This window comes from Ctenopharyngodon idella, chromosome 24, assembly GCF_019924925.1.
Source record: "Ctenopharyngodon idella isolate HZGC_01 chromosome 24, HZGC01, whole genome shotgun sequence".
In the NCBI taxonomy this organism is placed as follows: Eukaryota; Metazoa; Chordata; class Actinopteri; order Cypriniformes; family Xenocyprididae; genus Ctenopharyngodon; species Ctenopharyngodon idella.
In genome coordinates this window covers 6580877-6596357 of record NC_067243.1, presented here as the reverse complement: position 1 = coordinate 6596357, position 15481 = coordinate 6580877, and the positions used below count along the sequence as shown (strand labels likewise).

The 15481-nt window shown below is 38.0% G+C and overlaps 3 protein-coding genes across 3 annotated transcripts; 2 read left to right on the top strand and 1 right to left on the bottom strand.

Annotated features, from left to right (window-relative positions):
• The first annotated feature begins 2156 nt into the window (after nt 1-2156).
• On the top strand, nt 2157-3035 carry LOC127507709 (melanocortin receptor 4-like). Its single transcript, XM_051885008.1, has one exon. The coding sequence runs from the start codon at nt 2157-2159 to the stop codon at nt 3033-3035; it is 879 nt and encodes a 292-aa protein (XP_051740968.1).
• Nucleotides 3036-4671: 1636 nt separating this feature from the next.
• On the top strand, nt 4672-6377 carry LOC127507512 (melanocortin receptor 4-like). The gene is made up of 2 exons (XM_051884681.1): nt 4672-5572; nt 6007-6377. The coding sequence occupies exons 1-2, from the start codon at nt 4698-4700 to the stop codon at nt 6059-6061; spliced, it is 930 nt and encodes a 309-aa protein (XP_051740641.1). The 5' UTR covers nt 4672-4697; the 3' UTR covers nt 6062-6377.
• A 4148-nt stretch (nt 6378-10525) lies between these two features.
• On the bottom strand, nt 10526-12150 carry LOC127507468 (beta-2 adrenergic receptor-like). The gene is made up of 2 exons (XM_051884596.1): nt 11235-12150; nt 10526-10801 (listed from the first exon to the last, which is right to left on the bottom strand). The coding sequence occupies exons 1-2, from the start codon at nt 12107-12109 to the stop codon at nt 10780-10782; spliced, it is 897 nt and encodes a 298-aa protein (XP_051740556.1). The 5' UTR covers nt 12110-12150; the 3' UTR covers nt 10526-10779.
• Between the last annotated feature and the right edge of the window lie 3331 nt (nt 12151-15481).

Below are 15481 nucleotides of genomic sequence, written 5' to 3'. Positions count from 1 at the left end.
ATCAAATGTTGAAAGTGAGACATTTTGAAATGTCATGCCAAATATTGGCTCATTTTGGATTTCATGAGAGCTACACATTCCAAAAAAGTTGGGACAGGTAGCAATAAGAGGCCGGAAAAGTTAAATGTACATATAAGGAACAGCTGGAGGACCAGTTTGCAACTTATTAGGTCAATTGGCAACATGATTGGGTATAAAAAGAGCCTCTCAGAGTGGCAGTGTCTCTCAGAAGTCAAGATGGGCAGAGGATCACCAATTCCCCCAATGCTGCGGCGAAAAATAGTGAAGCAATATCAGAAAGGAGTTTCTCAGAGAAAAATTGCAAAGAGTTTGAAGTTATCATCATCTACAGTGCATAATATCATCCAAAGATTCAGAGAATCTGGAACAATCTCTGTGCGTAAAGGTCAAGGCCGGAAAACCATACTGGATGCCTGTGATCTTCGGGCCCTTAGACGGCACTGCATCACATACAGGAATACTACTGTAATGGAAATCACAACATGGGCTCAGGAATACTTCCAGAAAACATTGTCGGTGAACACAATCCACCGTGCCATTCGCCGTTGCCGGCTAAAACTCTATAGGTCAAAAAAGAAGCCATATCTAAACATGATCCAGAAGTGCAGGCGTTTTCTCTGGGCCAAGGCTCATTTAAAATGGACTGTGGCAAAGTGGAAAACTGTTCTGTGGTCAGACGAATCAAAATTTGAAGTTCTTTTTGGAAAACTGGGACGCCATGTCATCCGGACTAAAGAGGACAAGGACAACCCAAGTTGTTATCAGCGCTCAGTTCAGAAGCCTGCATCTCTGATGGTATGGGGTTGCATGAGTGCATGAGTGCATGTGGCATGGGCAGCTTACACATCTGGAAAGGCACCATCAATGCTGAAAGGTATATCCAAGTTCTAGAACAACATATGCTCCCATCCAGACGTTGTCTTTTTCAGGGAAGACCTTGCATTTTCCAACATGACAATGCCAGACCAAATACTGCATCAATTACAACATCATGGCTGCGTAGAAGAAGGATCCGGGTACTGAAATGGCCAGCCTGCAGTCCAGATCTTTCACCCATAGAAAACATTTGGCGCATCATAAAGAGGAAGATGCGACAAAGAAGACCTAAGACAGTTGAGCAACTAGAAGACTGTATTAGACAAGAATGGGACAACATTCCTATTCCTAAACTTGAGCAACTTGTCTCCTCAGTCCCCAGACGTTTGCAGACTGTTATAAAAAGAAGAGGGGATGCCACACAGTGGTAAACATGGCCTTGTCCCAACTTTTTTGAGATGTGTTGATGCCATGAAATTTAAAATCAACTTATTTTTCCCTTAAAATGATACATTTTCTCAGTTTAAACATTTGATATGTCATCTATGTTGTATTCTGAATAAAATATTGAAATTTGAAACTTCCACATCATTGCGTTCCTTTTTTATTCACAATTTGTACAGTGTCCCAACTTTTTTGGAATCGGGTTTGTAATAAGTAAATCCTTTTTTTTACAGAAAAGTATTTATTATAGATGACAGTATGACATCTTGTTCCTGTTCATCCAAAACACTTTCACAAACCTGTTAACCTCATTTACCTCAGATTAACTTCTTTCTGAAATCATAAATAACTCACAAATACAAAAATATTCACATAAAATCCTAAAATTAGTGCAATGTTTATAAGTTGCACTTTTTTATTTAATGTATGTCTGAATTTGTTCAGCTCTACTCATTTCCAAAGCGCTGATTTTGTGTGTTAGTAAAAAGTAAAAACTCAAATATCCATTATTTCCTCTAAAATCATGAATTACACTATTTTGAAACGAAAAAAATATGCCACCTATACAGTTTTGGCCCCACAGTATAGCTTAATTTAGACATTTCTAAAATGTAAAAAGTTGCATTTTTATATTTTCTGACCACCACATCATTGACCTCTATAATATTTGATAAACTCGTTGTTATGTATGTGCGCTCAAAAGGCCTGAAAACAGTTTCTAAGAAACTTTCACGTGAATCCCTGACAGTCCTCCTCCTCATTTGAAAAACGCCCCTCACGCGGGCATCAGTTAAATCCCGCGCTTTTACCACAAGCTGTCATTATCAGCGACGGTTGTGCTTTCTTACATGAACATTTACTGACACTCACTGCTCATGAATATTTCTCAGAGTAGTGCGGGTCTTGGCACCGTGCTGCCTCTTACTAGTTTCGAGAACGTGCTTTTGTTTCTCTTCAATGTAATCCTCGCCACCGCCATCATTTTCCTCAACGTGTCCGTGTTTCTGTCCATCGTGATGAACAGATCCCTGCGCAGCGAGAACCGCTTCATGTACATGCTCAGCACGTGTCTCAGTGACATCTGCTCGGGCGTCTCGTATTATTATGTTGGAGTTCTGGATGTACGCGATTATTATGACTCTCCGACTCGCACTTTCTATATCGTTCCCACTTTTCTGGGTCTGTCCTATATGGCGATTCTGGCCGCGCAGGCGGACCGTTACCACGCGGTCTCAGCGCCTTTCAAATACTCGCAGCGCATGACCCGAAACAGAACCCTGCTGGTGATTCTGGCCTACTGGATTTATGCTTTTTTGATTGTGGCGGTTAATAATTTGGTGACTATGGGGGTCGCTAAGATAGTAACGGGCTATGGTACTTTTGTGGCGAACTTTTTCACCGTCATTATCATGATTGGTTTGAACTTCAAGCTGTTTTTCATCGCCAGATTTCAGCTACAGCGCGAACCGCCGAGCGCGGAACGGGACAACAAGCGCGCGTCCATTTACCTCATCATAATAGTGGCCATGTGTTTTCTGATCGCGTGGTTGCCATTGTTTCTTCATGTAATTGTGTGTACTTTTAGGGGGACCCCGTGCTATCCGTTTAAAAATGATGGCACAGACCCTTTGCGCATTTTGGCACGTCTCAATGCGATCATCACACCCTTATTGTATATCAGGGGCTGTACTGCACTCAGGAGCACCCTGCTAAGTAAAGTCTGGAGAACACAATGCTGCAGGATGAAAGGGTAAATCAAACACACATGCACTTTAGTGTTCTCATGGAGAATTTGAAAACCACAATGATTTAGGCCTAGAAATGTCATGGAAAAAAGTTTAAGGAAAAGTGTTTTATAGTGAACATATAGTTATGATCAGCTCTAGATTGTTGAGTGCAATCTCTATAAAATGATAAATGAAATCCTCATTGAGTAATGACGAGTGATTTGAAAAGTCATGGAAATGCAAGAGTAAAAAGGTGTGGTGCTGCAAACCTGCGATCTACAATAAAACCCACGATTGAGGTTCATTTATTTTTTGATTAAGCTATCATTGTCATATTTTCTCCCATTATTTTGCTCTTCTCGATTATCAAAGTAAAACCTTTTCATGTTTTCTTTAAATGAAACTGTTGCACTCACATGTTTGGCATATTATGGAAAAAGTTCTCTCATATTTTCTCAGAGTGAACCCACAGACTGTAAAGAAGACTGAAGATAAGATGTTGCAGTGATCTTCAGGATGTGGCAAACGCAAACAATATATATTCACTACATATTTGTGAATCTTAAACACGCACACACACACACACACACACACACACACAAATCTAAAATAAGCTAAAGTCAGGCAACTCTTCCCCGGCCCCTTCCATTTGACATGTCTGTTGTACAATGTCTTGACTGAAATGGTAGATTTTAATTGGGGCAAATGTATTATTGCTTAGGCTATTTCACTTTCTTATGACCTAACTTGTTGAAGGCCTATAATAAAGTGCCGAGATGGACATTGTGCTGTATATACAAGCTATAAGAGTGAGGAGAGATTTGCTTTTTCTCTGAATGTATCCAAAAGGGCAATGTACTTTTTTATCCACTGTTGTTTTAATTCTATTAGCTTCAATACATTAAAGTATGATAATCATTTAAAAAAATATATTATAAATTGTTTTTTTATTTAAAAATGAAAAACAATGTATGTAACATAAAACTGAGAAATCCAAAATGTAAAAAAAGTTCACAGATGCTTCATCAAAATAATAAAAAATCCCTTTTTACAGAAAAGTATTTATTATAGATGACACTATATGACATCTTGTTCCTGTTCATCCAAAACACTTTCACAAACCTGTTAACCTCATTTGCCTCAAATTAACTTCTTTCCGAAATCATAAATAACTCAAAAATACAAAAATATTCACATAAAATCCTAAAATTAGTGCAATGTTTATAAGTTGCACTTTTTTATTTACTATATGTCTGAATTTGTTCAGCTCTACTCATTTTGTGTGTTGGTAAAAAGTAAAAACTCGAATATCATCCATTATTTCCTCTAAAATCATGAATTACACTATTTTGAAATGAAAAAAAAAAAATGCCACCTATACAGTTTTGGCCCCACAGTATAGCTTCATTTAGACATTTCCAAAATGTAAAAAGTTGCATTTTTATATTTTCTGACCACCACATCATTGACCTCTATAATATTTGATAAACTCGTTGTTATGTATGTGCGCTCAAAAGGCCTGAAAACAGTTTCTAAGAAACTTTCACGTGAATCCCTGACAGTCCTCCTCCTCATTTGAAAAACGCCCCTCACGCGGGCATCAGTTAAATCCCGCGCTTTTACCACAAGCTGTCATTATCAGCGACGGTTGTGCTTTCTTACATGAACATTTACTGACACTCACTGCTCATGAATATTTCTCAGAGTAGTGCGGGTCTTGGCACCGTGCTGCCTCTTACTAGTTTCGAGAACGTGCTTTTGTTTCTCTTCAACGTAATTCACGCCACCGCCATCATTTTCCTCAACGTGTCCGTGTTTCTGTCCATCATGATGAACAGATCCCTGCGCAGCGAGAACCGCTTCATGTACATGCTCAGCACGTGTCTCAGTGACATCTGCTCGGGCGTCTCGTATTATTATGTTGGAGTTCTGGATGTACGCGATTATTATGACTCTCCGACTCGCACTTTCTATATCGTTCCCACTTTTCTGGGTCTGTCCTATATGGCGATTCTGGCCGCGCAGGCGGACCGTTACCACGCGGTCTCAGCGCCTTTCAAATACTCGCAGCGCATGACCCGAAACAGAACCCTGCTGGTGATTCTGGCCTACTGGCTTTATGCTTTTTTGATGGTGGCTGTTAATAATGTGGTGACTATGGGGGTCGCTGAAAAAGTGACGGGCTTTGGTACTTTTGTGGCGAACATTTTCACCGTCATTATCATGATTGGCTTGAACTTCAAGCTGTTTTTCATCGCCAGATTTCAGCTAGAACGCGAACCGCCGAGCGCGGAACGGGACAACAAGCGCGCGTCCATTTACCTCATAATAATAGTAGCCATGTGTTTTCTGATCGCGTGGTTGCCATTGTTTCTTCATTCAACTGTGTGCACTTTTAGGGGGACCCCGTGTTATCTGTTTAAAAATAACGGCACAGACCCTCTGCGCATTTTGTCACGTCTCAATGCGATCATCACACCCTTATTGTATATCAGGGGCTGCACTGCACTCAGGAGCACTATATTAATTAAAGTCTGGAGAACACCATGCTACAGGATGAAAGGGTAAATCTAATATCACACATATGCACAATCACTTTCTCATGGAAATATCGGATTTATAGGCCTGGAAATAAGAAACGTCATGGAAGAGTATTTATCTGATAAATCATAAAATCTGTATCCAGTAATGACAAAAGAGAGGAAAAATAATGGAAATTACAGGGTCAAAAGGTGTGGTGCTGGTCTTTTGTTGGTCCATTAAATCCAGACTAACAAATGTGAGCACAGCAGTTCTGTATGTATAGCAGGCATCTGTCGATTTGGCTGGTAAAGTCTTCTTTTTTATTTAAAATTGAATTTATTTTTGATGAACATGAAAGATAATATCACTCAACCTTATTTCCTGTCATAATCTTGTTTTTTGTGCATTCTACATAAGACTGTTGCACTCACATGATTGGCATATTATGGAAAAAGCTCTTTTTATCTCTTCTCAGAGTGAACCCGCAGACTGTGGAGAAAACTGAAGACCACAAGCAAAATGACTTTTAAAAAGACTTTATTTTTTAAATATTCACTAAACATTTGTAAATCTAAAACACATAAAGCTAACTGTATGAGCAGTTTCATGTCTGTGTCCTTTTCTCTCACTTGTCTGTTTTATCTTAAAATAGTAGCATCATATCAGGGCAAATGTATTATTGCTTAAGCATTTTAATTTTACCTTTTACTAACTAGATCTACTAAGGCAGATCAATTATATAAAGTGCCAAGATAACATTATGTATGTGAAATCTGTTTGTACAAGCTATAAGAGTGATTTGCATCCAGTTTGTATCCAAAGACAATGTCTTTTTTATCCACTGTTTTTATTCTGTTGGCTTGTGTAAATTAAAAGTGATAATCGTTTAGTTGTTTAAAATGTTTATTTTTATTTCAAAATGTAGAAAAAAAGGGTCACAGATGTTTCAAGATCAAAATTGAGCAGTGTTTCAAATCTTTTTCCCTTACAAGTATTTATTTTAGATGGCACTAAATTGTACCCTTCTCAACATCCAAAATATTCCTGTTCCTCCAAAACCTTTCACAAACCTGTTAACCACTCTATATTTGCCTCAGATTATTTACTGCTTTCTGAAATCGCACATTCAGGGGTTGGACAATGAACCTGAAACACCTGGTTTTAGACCACAATAATTTATTAGTATGGTGTAGGGCCGTCTTTTGCAGCCAATACAGCATCATTTCGTCTTAGGGATGACAGATACAAGTCCTTCACAGTGTCCAGAGCGTTTCTAAGCCATTCCTCTTCCAGAACAGAGTGATTATGTGATGCTGGTGGAGGAAAACTTTTTCTGACTCGCTCCTCCAAAATACCCCAAAGTGGCTCAAAAATATTCAAATCTGGTGACTGTGCAGGCCATGGGAGATGTTCATTCTGTCACAAGTCTATTGGTGCATTATCATGCTGATATACACGACACCACCTTCAGGGTAAAATATTTGAGCCATTAGGTGCACATGGTCCTCCAGAATGGTTCGGCAGTATCATCAAGCACAATAGGGAATGCCGATATTGCAGCCCAAACCATCATTGATCCACCGCCGTGCTTCACGGGCAGCAACAGTCGAGTGTTCAGCTTCTTTGGAGCTTCCCCACACCATAACTCCCACGGATGTGGGAAAGACACTGAAGCAGGGCCGTAACCACCATAGATATTGAGGGGAACAAGTCCCCTCCAATAATTAGAAATGGCCAAATTGTCCCCCCCCCCCAATATCAGAAATTCTTGCACTGCTCTGCTGCACTCCCTTACACAACGCTCTGTATTTTATTAGGATGACAAAAAGGTTCTCAAGTTACATTGTTAGTCTGGTCTGCCTCAGCAGTCCAACAGCGCTCAATGTCCAAAATGATTGAGATGACCGATCAAATCAAAGTAGGCGTGGCTTATTGTTCACAGAAGAAGAGTGTGAATTCCAGCGGGAAGTGTAAGATAAAGGAAAGATAAATAGCGAAACATATGTCAAATGTTTTGTGACAGAAATGTTAAATGACCAACAGTTACATTCATTCATTCAAACTTTTTTTTCTCAAATATGGCCATTTTGAATTGAAAATATTTATTTACATGATTCATGTAGTTCCTAACATGACGACACGAAAAGTTTTTGACATATTATGCATAGAAATAAAACTGTATGTGTGCATATTTTAATGCAAATAATGTAAATATTATTTGCAAATAGTTCAAAATGAATATTTCCTCAACTAGATTTTCTCAACCTAGAATTTCCTTCACTGCTCTGTTTCTTTATGATTTTTAATAAATCCCAATGTTCAAGACGGGGTTACGGCCTTACACTGAAGGTGGACTCATCAGAGAACAATACATGTTTCACATTGTCCACAGCCCAAGATTTGCACTGTTGGCACCAATGAAACCAACATTTGGCATTGGCACCAAAAAACCAAAGGTTTAGCTATAGCAGCCCGACCATGAATATTGACTCTGGAGCTCCAGATGAACAGTTTTGGTGGAAACAGGAGAGTCGAGGTGCAAGGTAATTCTGCCGTGAGTTGGCCAGCTGTGGTTTTATGTCTTTTGGACACAATCCAGGTTACCCAGACATCCCTTTCAGACACTTCCTCTTGCCTCGACAGTAACTCTTGTTGGACGTGGTTTATATGTGATGGTATGGATCCTGGATACCATAGCTCTTGATACACCACAAAGACTACGGGACCACAATACGCCTATTTTACATTCATTGCACTGGCTACCGATTCAATATCGTATTGAATTTAAAATTTTGCTGTTTGTCTACAAAGCCCTAAACAATCCCGCTCCTTTCAGAGTTGTTTACTGAGTATAATCCAGTCAGATCACAGACCAGTCATCTACTATGGGTACCCAGATCTAGACTGTGATGCAGGGGGGGCAGAGCCTTTGCAGTAGCTGGCCCCAAAGTTGTTGAACAAATTGCCTTTATCTATCGAAACAGCGCCCACAGTGTCTGAGTTCAAAAGTCTTTTGAAAACCTATTTGTTCTCTTGTGCATTTAACGTCTTGTGAATGTCTATTTTTAATTTTTGGTGATGGACATAGTTAACTTTGTATAGCACTTTGGTCAACCAAGGTTGTTTTAAATGTGCTTTACACCAACACTATATTGGCCAGTGTTTCAGTTTCATTGTCCAACCCCTGTAAAATTAGTGCAATGTTTCCAAGTTGCACTTGTTAGTATAGATTTTAAGTTTACATAAGTACACATGAGTCCTGAGTGGCTTTGTGTGTTGGCATAAAACTCATCAATCAATCTGCTCAAAAGTAGTTCCTGCTTTCAAATTCATGTGTTTTTGTCCACTTAAACTCTATGTGCTCTGGGTCACTATTCATTAGCTCAGCTGCTGCAATTACCATGATCATCATCACAATCATAATCGTAGCAGAAAGAAGTCCCCAATAGTTTCCCTAAGAGATTGTCTGAAATTTAAAAACAGTGCAATGTTATGATCAGTCACTGTGCATTTGCTCAGCCTGGTTAACCATATGATAAAGATGCTTTAATGTCCCTTAATGATCTGTTAAACAAAAGTCACCTTCCCAGGTGTTTATTTATGTCCCAAAACAGCCAGGCGATAATAAATGCTTCTGACAGGATCCCAACTTTGTGTGCGTGTTTTGACACGTTTAATCATCAAATGATCATCCTAACAGCTTCATAGCCACACAGGACTCCAGTGTAGGTGTAATTAGGCTGCCAATTAGTTATCCAATCTCTTATGAATGGGTGAAGGGAAATCAAATGCACTGAATTAGATAGCAAAGTGAAAAACAGGTGGCAGAAAACACCCCCCGCCCACCCCCAAGAGAATAAGAGCACCACTATACGTTAAGCACGGGTGAATGTTTTTTCATGTTTTCATTGGTGTGTCTGGAAAATGTCTAAAACAACAATGGAGATGATTGAATGTTTGTATGTTTAAGAGCTTCTTTTCAAAGCTTTTGTGTGTTTCATATGTGATGTTTGCCATATAAATATCCCAAGGATGCAAATGGGCTGAAAAAAATGGGAGACAGCTGGTGGGCCTTTTTTGTTTGGTTTGAAAAATAAGGTTAAAGTGCCCACTGAAAGCCTTGAAGGCCATTTTAATATAAATTAACCACATACCTCTAATACATTAGCTACAAAAATGCTTAAGTAATATTAAAAATCCAAATATAGTTTCTTAATAATTTAAGCTAACGTTACGTGTCGTGATTGAAGAAAGGGATTTGAAGAACGGGAATATTAGGTTATACTAGCAAACTAATTTTTACTTAACCTTTACTTTAATCATCGATTAATATCACTAATATATTATTTTCATAAAACGTTGAAATAAACTGTCGTGATATAAACATTACCTCAGAAATTTCGCGCTGTTCCTGTCAGTCTCCCGTGCGCGCGCATCCTGCTCAAGACGAGTCAAACGCGCGCTCTGCGGAGCGGAACGGAAGTAGTAAAAAAGGAGATTTTTTTTCTTCTTTTTTTTTCAATAAATTTTCACGTATGGTTGATATTTACACGGAATCATCTTATTAAATGACAAAAAAAAAAAACTTAATTTAACTGGCCATTTGGATATTGATAATATCTAAATTATACAAGTTAATACTGGTCTTTAGTTTGTTAACATTTTCTCTGTAGGAGTTTATGATCATTAAAACATTCACTGATACTAAAAATCACATACACAAAGAAAAAGACCTAGGCAATATCTCTGAATTGTGATTTGGGTTAATTTTTTCCTTTAAAGATGACTGGATTAAACATTGAAACATTCAAGTCAAAATAATACAATGTATGAACCACAAGGCCATGTGGAATTTATTGATAAATTATTCTGATTGCTGTAAGAGTTTAGACAATTACATCTATAGCAAAGATGCATGTAAAATCCTTTTTTATTTCATATTTATCTCATGTATAACATTGCATATTAAAGCCATGTGAAGGGGGCGTAAAAAATACTCAAGGAATATTGATAACGATATTGACAATTTTAAGTTTTCCATACCGCATCCACACCCCTGCCAGCATCAGTGATATTGGTGATATCTTGTGATATTAAAAATATGACTTTATTGTGATTTCAGAAACAAGAAAACAGCCAGAAACAAATGTAAAGTGAGATTTTCAGGAGGCACTTGATCTTTTAAACTCTTTTTCTTTCTTGCCTAAGCTTGACAGATCACATCTTGAAGATGACAGCTTCATTCTTCTTATACTGACAGAGGGTTCACACTGAGAAAAAAAGGTGAAAGAAAGTGCAACAGATATTCATTGTCCTTTTAATGTGACTTAGGCCTGCTTGTATGCCCAACCAGCCCCACCTCTACCAGAAAGGCAAAGGTGTTATGACTCTTTTAACCCTCTTTGTAAATATTATAAACATAATACTTAATATTTAGACTACTTAAAATGGTGGAACCTCTGGAAAATGCAGCCTAGTAGGCTATCTTCTATTGAAGTTAATGTATAAAATAGCTAGGCCTACATACTTTCAATAATAATACAAAAAAAAGATTGGACGTAATTATATTTTTTGTTTTAAATTAAAAAAGAAACTGTTTTTAATATGTGAGCTGATGTATCAGAGATGGTGTGATTCATTACATTTAGATTAGTATTTCACCACTGTGTGCATGAGAGACATATGGAAATTTGGAGAGTTTACCTTTTCCTCTTGCAGCATTTTGTTCTCCAGACTTTACTTAGTAGGGTGCTCCTTAGTGCAGAACAGCCCCTGATATACAATAAGGGAGTCAGAACTGCATTTACCCGTGGCAGAATGCGCAGAGGGTCTGAACCCTCATTTCTGAACGTATAGCACGTGGACCCCGCGAAATTACACGCAATAACATGAAGAAAAATTGGCAACCACGCGATCAAAAAACATACAGCCACTATTATGATGAGGTAAATAGACGCGCTCTTGTTGTCCCTTTCCGCGCTCGGCGGTTCGCGTTCTAGCTGGAATTTGGCGATGAAAAACAGCCTGACGTTCAAACCAATCATAATAATGACGGTGAAAATGTTCGCCACAAAAGTACCAAAGCTCGTCACTTTCTTAGCGACACCCAGAGTCACCAAATTACTAACAGCCACAATCAAAAAAGCATAAATCCAGTAGGCCAGAATCACCAGCAGGGTTCTGTTTCGGGTCATGCGCTGCGAGTATTTGAAAGGCGCTGAGACCGCGTGGTAACGGTCCGCCTGCGCGGCCAGAATCGCCATATAGGACAGACCCAGAAAAGTGGGAACGATATAGAAAGTGCGTGTCGGAGAGTCATAATAATCGCGTACATCCAGAACTCCAGCATAATAATACGAGACGCCCGAGCAGATGTCACTGAGACACGTGCTGAGCATGTACATGAAGCGGTTCTCGCTGCGCAGGGATCTGTTCATCATGATGGACAGAAACACGGACACGTTGAGGAAAATGATGGCGGTGGCGAGGATTACATTGAAGAGAAACAAAAGCACGTTCTCGAAACTAGTAAGAGGCAGCACGGTGCCAAGACCCGCACTACTCTGAGAAATATTCATGAGTGAGAGTATCTGCAAATACAGTTATAGGAGAAAGAACAGAGCCATTGCTGACATGTAGTCTAATGCATGAGGGCGCACATGAGAACATGCTTTTAAAAATGCACGCAGGAACGAAGGTGGTCTCATTAGGGACAGATTGTGATGATCATCAAAACAACATGCTAATGAGATTTTACTTTAAATTGTTAATTGGAGCATAAGAATCAGAGGATGAGAACTTCTTGTAGAATGCTGAATGAACTGCACCTAAATTGCACAGTGGTGATTTTCTCAAATCTAAAACCTTTCAATTTTCTCTGAAAGAGATCAGATGGCCTTGCACAGATGTGTCAAAAATGTGATTCATATACAACATACAGTGTGTTTAGTTGGTGTTGAGCAGCAATACTAAACCTGACGTTGGTAGCAGCAAAAATTCTTGCAAGAGTTTTACATTTGCTACTGCTTTACCTAGAAGTATGTAAAATGTATAGGCCTACACTGTCTTTGCTCAATTCTGCCGTTTTGTTTTGAGCCAGTCATCTGAACCTAAATGCTACTAATCACTCTAGAACTGCATCCCAATTCAGAGGCTGCATCCTTTGAAGGAAGCTGACTTCAAAGGCCACATCTTCGAAGGCCACAAATGACGCATTTTGAGGCCACATTTGAAGGAGCCTTCAAATTGGGACAGCCTTCGTCATACTGCAATTGGCTTTCGAAGGATGCAGCCTCTGAATTGGGACGCAGCTTAGAACAGGCTAGCCAAACAACAGCTACCAGCTAATCAAAGTGCTAAGGATTAGACCACTTTAAAGGTGCACTGGAAAAGGAATGGAACTGAAGTCAGCAGGAGGTTGCTCTAAAGGGGCCGCAAACCTTGCTCTTTGATTTTAGAGGCTGCATCCTTCAAAGGCTGCATTCGAAGGCCGATTGCATCACAGCAAGGCAACGAAGGCTGTACCAACTCAAAGGCTCCTTCAAATGCGGCCTCAAAATGCGTCCTTAATTTCCCAGGGAACGAAAGATACAACAGATGGATCCTTTGAGGCCTAGATTACCCCAGAATTCATTACGAGAAATAAACTCACAATTGCGGGATATAAACTCGCTTTTGCGAGAAATAAAGTCAGAATTGCAAGTTATAAAGTCAAATTCCGAGGAAAAAAATACTTAAGAATTGCCAGTATATAAAGTCAGAATTGCGAGATAGAAGCACAATTCTGAGATATCTTGCAATTCTGAGAAAAAATGGCAGTTTATATACTCTTGGTGCGCGCCTGTGATGTGCTTCATTCGTTGTAAATGAAGAGACGAGAAGCCATCACATCAGACTTTCTCTTAATTTTCTTTTACTACTATCCAGGTAACTACAAAGTAAAATGCACAAAACACACTTTCGGTTTAAGTATGAACACTGTTTAATGTAATACAAACAAGTTGTATGTGTTTTAAGCTGTTATTTTATACTTTAGAAAACGTTGTCGTGAGTTCAGAGCGGTTGAGCACATGATTAGCATGTCACCTTTATTTATATAGCGCTTTTTACAATGTAGATTGTGTCAAAGCAGCTTTACATTGATAACTGGTACATTGTTTGGCTGCACAGCAGCTCTTAAAGAATAGTGTCAATGCAGGCAGATCAAAGCACTGTTGAATATCAAATGTCAAGTCAAATGTCAAGTGTCCCCAACTAAGCAAGCCAGAGGCGACAGCGGCAAGGAACCCAAACTCCATCGGATGCATGTGCTCCGCGATCAGCGCGAAAGCCCGCCATATATGATGAATGTTTAAAATAGAAATATAATTCGAATATATATATATATATATATATATATATATATAATATTGTTTTAGCGTTATGAATTATCTTCATCTTGCATACATGGTTGTTTAATCCGCGGTTATGTCTGTGTTATGCGTTACATTTGACAATATATGTGACGAGTGAATTTCATATTCAATGTAATCATCAGAATGAACTGAGAATATTGTTCGTATTCTAAATGTATTTATTTTGACATAAATGTCATGTTATTTGGATAAAGGTTAAATACTAGTCATGTTATATATAGATATGTTTATTATATACATAATATATAAATTGTTTTGGTGCTTATCTGTATATTCTAGAAATTTAATCTTGTAAAGAATAAGACATTTGAGTGTCATTTAGGCACTAGTAGATTCTGAATATGAAAAATGCTTGTTGTTCATGTTTATATCCAGTCATTGCTGTATAAATAAGTCATACATGTTTTGACCACTGTAATGTGCCAAACTGTTGTAATATGCATTATTGATTCATTCGTTGTAAATTAAGAGACGAGAAGCCATCACATCAGACTTTCTCTTAATTTTCTTTTACTTCTATCCAGGAGTACTACAACAGCTGGTGGGCCTTTTTTATTTGGTTTGAAAAATAAGGTTAAAGTGCCCACTGAAAGCCTTTACGGCCATTTTAATATAAATTAACCATATACCTCAAAGACATTAGGCTATCAACAAAAATGCTTAAATAATGTATTAAAAAAAAAAAAATTCAAATATAGTTTCTTAATCGCTAATTTAAGCTACGTGTTGTGATTCAGGATTTGAAGAACGTGAACATTACTACCAGCTCTCTTCCTTGTTTTTCTTTCAAACTAATTTTGAATCTTTAATCATCGATTAATATCACTAATATATTATTTTCATAAAACGTTTAAACAAATTGTCGCGATATAAACATTGCCTCAGAAATTTCGCGCTGTTCCTGTCAGTCTCCCGCGCGCGCTCTGCAGAGCGGAAGTAGTATAAAGGAGTTTTTTTCCCCTATGAATTTTCACATATGGCTGATATTTCCACGAAATCATCTTATTAAATGACAAGAAAATAATACCTGATTTAACTGGCCATTTGGATATTGATAATATCTAAATTATAAAAGTTAATACTTTAGTTTGTTAACATATTCTCAGTGCCATCTATACACTTGTTAGAGGAAAAAAGATTTGAAACACTGCTCAATTTTGCTCTTAAAACGTCTGTGACCCTTTAGTAGGATCATTAAAACATTCACTGATACTAAAAATCACATAGGCTACACAATGAAAAAGATCTACACACAATACTCTGAACTGTGTTTTGGTTTTTTTTCTTTTTTCTTTAAAGATGAAACATTGAAGTCAAAATAATACAATGTATGAACCACAAGGCCATGTGGAATTTATTGATAAATTATTCTAATAGCAGTAAGAGTTCATATTTTCAGACAATTAAATCTAGCAAAGATGCATGTAAAATAATTTTTTTTATTTCTATCTCATGTAGAATATTACATATTAAAGCCGTGTGAAGGAGGTGTAAAAATACTCAAGGAATAGCCTACTGATAAAGATATTGACAATT